This window comes from Drosophila grimshawi, unplaced genomic scaffold, assembly GCF_018153295.1.
Source record: "Drosophila grimshawi isolate 15287-2541.00 unplaced genomic scaffold, ASM1815329v1 contig_848, whole genome shotgun sequence".
NCBI lineage: Eukaryota > Metazoa > Arthropoda > Insecta > Diptera > Drosophilidae > Drosophila > Drosophila grimshawi.
In genome coordinates, this window is record NW_025063692.1 from 4,967,399 (window position 1) to 4,974,927 (window position 7,529).

The following is a 7,529-nucleotide window of genomic DNA, read 5'->3' on the forward strand; positions in this document are numbered from 1 at the left end:
TATTTTGTGTAAAGCCAACTTATAGTCCTACTATATTTATAAATATACTTTTCTTATATGTATGTAGAAGAACAACAACAACACACATCTTACGCTGAACATGCGTATTTTGGTGGTGGCCAGGGCGCCTGGCGCATAAGATGCAATACCAAACGCAACCTGCTCATCCCCATACAAATACGTATGGTTATTTCCATGTCGCGGCGCCGGGACAGCTGTCGTCGGGTCGGCCAGGCGAGCGCATCCCTTGGCAACGGTTGACGACGAAAGACGGATTCAGGTAATTGCTTCGGGCTGGCATTGTGAAAAGCACTCGCGCTTACCTGTTGCTATGAACACGATTCGAGTGGCCTGTGAGGCGGGGTGTGGGAGTGGGCGTAGTGCCACTGGCAGTGACAGTTGTATTAGTGGGCGGAATGGGTCATAAAACAACAGGTAAACAGCTGAAAAAAAAACGTGTGCGCTGGCTGCGCCGAGTATCCCTGGAAATTCCGAGAACACGCACCACGCAATTGAATCAATGCAACAAGCAGTGCAAGTTTCGATTCGGGACACTATTCAAGTGCAACTCCAGTGAACAAGTCGTGTGTACGCATCAAGCATCCAGTGCAAGCAATTGCTGCACAAAACATTCTTGAGCCACTGTCGCAACCAATTACAAGCGGCAACATGTTGAATGAAACAGGCACTTTTATTGATCTCAGCAATGTGACAATTGAGGCGAGCGCCTGCTTTAAGAGGGGCACCCACATTGAGCTATCCAATGGCTATCTCCGACGTGTCGAGGATATACGCACCGAAGACTTCATTCAGTCCGCGATGCGCAGCCAGCAGTACGTTAAGGAGGCGACCGTTGTGAAAATTGATGTGAATGGCCAATGTCCCCAAGTCGCTGCTATAACCTTTAGCTATGACAACAATTATGCCAAGGTAGGTGCTGGCTTGAGCTGATTCCGGATTGAGAAACATGATTAATTGATGAGATTGGGGATTTAGATTCATCTAACCGTGCAGTCGTGGCATCCGATATTTGTGTATGGCCAGGGTTGGGCCTCTTGCAATCCACAGTTATCGCACCAGCTCTTTCAGCTCAATTGCCAGCTGCTGCAGGTGGGCGACATTTGTTTGTCGCTGGGTCCGCATGATGATGCACCATCACCACCAATACCATCGCCACCACCACCATCCCGACAACCAGCTGCATTCGTCTCAGCACCGATGCCAGGGCCGAATTTCCCGGATGCTTTGGAACCAATCGACTTGAGTTATGGATACGGCCCAAATCCATCCCGAATGCAATTTGAACCTAATGCTCAGATGGTCAATTATGTTTCCAACTACTCTCAGATGATGGGGGATAATAAGCAAAACTAAATATCTAAACTGTTGAGTAGAATATATATATATTTTTTTTTTGTAGCAGTAGCTTTGAAATTTAAAAATGCTACTCATATTCAACATGCCAAAGCTTTTAATCCCAAACATATATACGCAGTGCAAAAAAAAGAAAGCTTCCAACGTAATGTAGACATACGAATTTATTGATTACTTTAGTAAACTAAGCTGTTAAACGTTAAATTATTTGAATTGAACGCAAAAAGTATATTTACAACATTTTGAACAATAAGTCTTAAAAATTAAATTTATATATATATATATATATGTAAAAAAAAACCATCTGCATTTGATATTTTAAATGTGAAAAAAAACCAACTCCAGAACAACATCATTTGAATTCGAATTGCGGTTATGGCTGTTAACGGTTCTACTGTTTTTTTGACGACACACTTGCGCAACTTTAAATGATCATATCGATATACAATGTCTGATGTGTGCAGTGTTATAACTTTGGCCTTTTATCGGACGGACTTATTCTTTTTTTTTTTAATTGAGATATGCACTAGAGCATGCGACATACAGAATAATTGTATTAATAAATTATTTTATATTAATAATTATATTTATATTAATACTAAATAAATAAATTAAAGTGTTGCACTTGTCGCACGCAACTCATTTGAAAAGGTTGATGAAGTGGGTGAGAGAAGCGGGCAAAACTCGAACAGCTGTTTCAAAATCAACACAGATTAGCAGTGAGTTAACAGTGTGGATTTCAGTTTGCTGTCTCAAAACCGACAGTCAAAATTCCGCTGTGAACAATTTTTCTATCGGTTTTACAGCGTTTTTTATATCGATTTTAAATTATCGATAACCTTTTGTTGGTCTGAAAACAGACCTTTGCTACAAGCTGGCAGCGCCTTAGAAACACTGTTGCGTGCGCGTTCTTGTCGATAACATTTGATATTTCTTGTTTTTATAGAATTTTTTTTGTTAAATTATTTACCACAGTATACTAATATCAGCTCTTTGTTATCTACAATATAATTTATAATGATTGAAGTTTATTCTTTTGTGCCGTATTATTTGCATGCGCAGTCAGTTTAAATATTCGAACTTTTACAAAATGTGATCGCCTTGTGTCTTTAAAATTACAATCGTTGATTTACCAAGTCGCACTTGTTGCACCCGCGTTCCATCAGATGCAATGATTGGCTGCACAGATGTAAGTCAGATGCGCATACGCACATACACACATATATATACAAAAATTTGTATGTACGTGTGTTTAATTCGACGTGCATATTAAATGTTTTTAAATAATTTTATTGCACTGCTATAAATATACACATATGTAGTGTGTACATATACAAATGTGCTTGTATATGTTCGATGTGCCGATCGTGTAGAAATGCTATATATGTATATGCAAATGTGTGCCAATGTTCGACAAAATATACCCATAAAACTATACAAGCAGAGATGAATGTGCGTAAAACGACATTAAGCGAATGATTGCTGTGATTATCTGCTAAACAATAATAATCGTATTATCAAATCTCTCACTGCTTAGCCATAAAAATAAATAATTAACATGGAAGAATAGTTCACTTCGAGTTTTTATAGCAAATATGTTCATTATAACATATGTACATATAAGACTATAAAAAATAAAATAAATAGAATGCTAAATTGAATAATATACAAAGTACTATGTTACTCCTTAATAGATTATATATGTATTCAACATCGATTGACTTGTTGATGTATGTGTCATACATATTTAATTACCATCTGTAAATATGACCGCTTCGTTGGGTGGCTGGCTAGTTACTTGGGCTTTTATTGGCCGTTAAGGAACGGCACTAACCAACACTTAGCTTAATTACCGCAACCGCAGGCGAAGCCTTGCCCTTATCGAATTACAGGCGCGGTTATTAATTGTGTAAACAGAACATGCTGAGCGCATCCGCAGAGTGTAAATATTGCGTGCTTACACTCAGAAAAAAGTACCTTAAAATTAAATTTTTTGTTTTTAGAAATAATTCTAAATATATTAAATGCAAATCTTAATTTTTAGAAAAATAGATAGAAATTTACTCTCTGAATTATATGGTGACACCAACCATTGGCGCCAAAAGTATGCCAATTTTCTAAAATTTAGGACGATTTTTTTTAACTTGTACAACTTGGTGTTTTTTCTTGTTGCTATCAGAACGAGAAGCTAAATATTTTTCTTATGCCTTTGCAGTTGTTTTTATTGCTACTTCTGGCTCACGCATGCGCGCGAGCAGAGCAGCCACCCACAAACCCGACCCTGGCCTTGCCAGCCACATCGTCGGAGGCGACCTCTTTGTTGGCCACACAGGCGATGGAGGTGGCCATTGTCAGCTCCACGCCATCGGCACCAGATGCAAAGCTCCACCAGAGCGTTGAGAGACGCAGCGACGGAGAAAGAGCGGAACCATCTGTTCCGGCTATAACGCCGGTGTCCAGTACAACATCTGCCGCGCCGTCATCGACTGATTCTTCCGAGACCATGCCCGACTATCTGAAAAACTGTTTCTATGCGGAGGAGGAGCTGTGCTTGAACTGGCGCCAGTACAACGCCACCAGCGACGAACTGAGTGTATTGGATCGCACGGAATTGTCGTCAAATTCTGGTGTCCACGTAGAGGCCGAGGATGCCCAAGCCCATGTGGCAGCTGCAAGTAACCCTGCCGACAATGTGACGGCGAATAGCGCTCGAAATGGCAGCCAATTGTTGCAGATAGCACGAGAGCGCGACTCAAACAGCTGCCAGTGCCGGGAGCATCCGACGCGTGTGAACTCCTGGTACTGCTGCAACATCACGCACATTTCAATGATTTCAAGCTGCAACAACACGGCCAAGTGGACAAACCTGCATGTGCGCAACCTCACCGTCCATGCCATGGATCTCTCCAATCCAATATATCGATCACTGCAGTCTCTCGCTGTCACGGATGGTAACATTACGCAGCTAACAAACTTATTTCCCCGTCACTCGCCGCTCAAGTGTTTCAACATATCGAATAACAACATCTCGGAGATCGGACCACGTGTGTTCAAGGATGTGCCGCACCTGGAGTTTTTTAACATGTCAAAAAATCTGCTGTCGCGGGTACCTAACTGCAACCAGTACAGCAAAATTGCCTTAGACATAACGTGAGTTTGCATCAATATATATACATTCATTTATATATCTCATATATTTGTATTATTTTAGTGGCAACATGCGTATGCTCTGTGAGCCGCTGAACGAGATTATCTATATTGACTCGATTTACTTTGTGAGCCCGGCGAACTCTTTCTGTTTGTATAACGCCACTCACAAGTGGTTCAACTCCACGGATTATGTGTCCGTTAAACAGCTGAAGAGCATTCGAAAATGCGGCACTAAATGTCCGAGCATACCAAATTATGGCAACTGTTCATGTAATATATACAGCATTATGATAATACAGGGCGATCAGTCAAGGACTGTATGCAACGTTGATTGTTCGAACCTCGGCCTAGTTGAGCTGCCATCTCAATTGCCGGACAATACGTTCACGCTGAACATAAGCAACAATAAAATAAGTACATTGGGCGATCACTTCCACACAAATCCAACTTATTACAATATTGTAAAACTTATCGCTGATAACAATCATATATCTTCAATTTACGAATTCGAGGGTACTAAGTTCATTGAGCAATTTCAACGCCTCTACATGCGCAACAATTCTCTGAGTAAGGTGAGCATACCATTTAAGCGATACATTTTTGGTTGTACACCTGTCAAATTATTGTTATTGTCAAATTTCATTTCTTTTAGATTCCCGAATATTTTTTGAACAACGCTCTAATGGATACGGGCATTGGGCGTCGAATTTATCTAGCTGAAAATAGACTGCAATGTGACTGCAATTCGGCCAAAACGCTGCAGAACTGGCTCAAGGAGCGCAGTACGGATATACCAGACTATATGGACATACGATGCCGTAATTTACCGCAGAGTGTCATTGAGCTGCAGGAGGCCAAGCTATGTCAATCACCGCCGGACTGGACGGACTACATATACTATTTGATTGCAGCTGAGATTATTCTGTTACTAGCACTGATCACAAAGGTTTCGTACGACTATTGGGTATTCAAGACAGCGGGTTATCTGCCATGGCCAGCAAGTAAAATGCCAAAGCTGCCGTGCGATTGGCTCTGCGAATCATAGAGATAATTTGCGAGAACATATCATATATCTGATTGACACTTGACCATGACAGATACAAACGGATATAAATTTCAATGTGCCTTCTTTATATACATACCATACATTTTAAATGGCTCCTATAAACTATTATTACTTAAATTTGATGTACATGCATTTTATGTGCATTATGTATGTGGAATGTACTCGTACAATATGTGTTATATATATATATATATATAAAGAGCAGTTAAAAAGATTCCTATATTTTGCAGTCTTAGTCAATTAGCAAGGTTTCGCAGGCCTCACTTTCTATTGTAAGTACGCCTTTAAAACACTATGGGAATCAATGGAAATATTGCTTTCCACGTTGCGTATGATATTTATTGTTGTGGTTTCTTGCAATTTAAATATGTATTATAATAGTTTAAGAAAAAAAATTGCGAATTTTTATATAAACATCTATGTTTGATGATTTTCATTTGTTTTTTTTTTGTTTGTTTTTTTTTTTTTGTTATACCGTTTGAATCATTGAACCATTTTAATACCTACTATATGCCATGTAGTTGTGTGTGTGTGTGTAAATGAGTGTGCCTCATAAGAACATTAACGTATACATACATATACATACATCCAATACCATTAATTTTGTAGTGTTTGTATTACAACTATATATTTTTAAATGTGTTTAATAAGTTTTATTATTGTTATTATTATTTTTGCTGCTTTATAGTATTTAAATACTTTCACATATGTTGTTCCGTACTCTTATCGCTGTAATCAATTCAATTAGGTTTTATATTCGTTGCGTGACATTATTTATGTATGCTATACATATATGCGACCAAATGTGAAAAACAAATAAAAATTATTGTGCTTCCATTATTGTAAATATGTATATCAATGTTAATAATTAATTTGAGCGTAGCTTTTCTAAAATCGCTAAAGTTGGTTGTGAACTTAAATTCAAGTGGCTTTTCATATTGTGTTGTGTTGTCTTTAGTAATAACTGACAATACTCAAAATGTATTCATTCATATATTTTGAGACTTGCAAGATCAATTGCAGCTTCCTTTTTTTATTTTTTAACAGTGAAAAGATTTTGGAATTTCTTAATACGTCAAAATCGACGAGCTTATGCCTGTTATATTATTATTTACTGTAATTATGAATTGAAAAATATACATATAACCACTTTATACAAAATACGCAACGAATTTGATCATTGGCAGGCATGGCCAGTGAACTACATCAATTGAGGGATAGTTAGTCCTTAAATACATATAAAGGCATAAGTACGTAAAATTGCGTCGAAAAATCTGGGAAATGCATTTTAAATGTACATAAAAAACTAGTATAAGTGCAGCAAATGTTTAATTGTATATATATATATATATATTTATAAATATAAATATATATATATATACATTTAATACCCTTATAGTACGTGATGAATACGTTTAATGTATAATTTTAATTTGTTCATATACATATGTATGTTAGTATGTATGTACATATGTCAGTGCACGTATAATTCATGGTACATGCCTCAATGCCCTTTTTAATAAATTAAAAGCATATTCAATTGCTAAAAAAAAAACATGTACAAATCTATAAATATGTATATATATTTATATAAATATATATATGCATTTAAAAATTGGCAACTATGAAATACTATGCAATTAAATATATTGAACGTATTTCGGCTAAAAAGGATTGAAGGATAAAAGTAGTATATACAAATTAAAAAGAATTGGTGCACCTATTTTTGTAATTAGCATCATATTTAAAATAACGGTTTCAAATGCTCAACTAGGTGAAGCTAAACTTGAATTAAAGAGCCTTCCACCGCTCTCCAGCACAACACATAAATGGGCGGACCGACATGGCTCGAATATGATACACATTCGTATAAAATGAATAAATGTACCCATTTAATGGGTGTAAGTACGGTATAAGAGCAACAACATATATTTTCGGT

At 37.4% G+C, this 7,529-nt stretch overlaps 2 protein-coding genes across 2 annotated transcripts; both read left to right on the top strand.

The window, feature by feature from the left end:
• The first annotated feature begins 123 nt into the window (after positions 1-123).
• On the top strand, positions 124-1,413 carry LOC6566269 (ataxin-1). The gene is made up of 2 exons (XM_001991976.2): positions 124-930; positions 997-1,413. The coding sequence occupies exons 1-2, from the start codon at positions 670-672 to the stop codon at positions 1,372-1,374; spliced, it is 639 nt and encodes a 212-aa protein (XP_001992012.1). The 5' UTR covers positions 124-669; the 3' UTR covers positions 1,375-1,413.
• An 854-nt stretch (positions 1,414-2,267) lies between these two features.
• Positions 2,268-6,437, top strand: LOC6566270 (protein halfway). The gene is made up of 4 exons (XM_032738756.1): positions 2,268-2,563; positions 3,590-4,524; positions 4,586-5,096; positions 5,177-6,437. Exons 1-4 carry the CDS (start codon positions 2,546-2,548, stop codon positions 5,567-5,569), a joined length of 1,857 nt encoding a protein of 618 aa, XP_032594647.1. The 5' UTR covers positions 2,268-2,545; the 3' UTR covers positions 5,570-6,437.
• Positions 6,438-7,529: the final 1,092 nt, after the last annotated feature.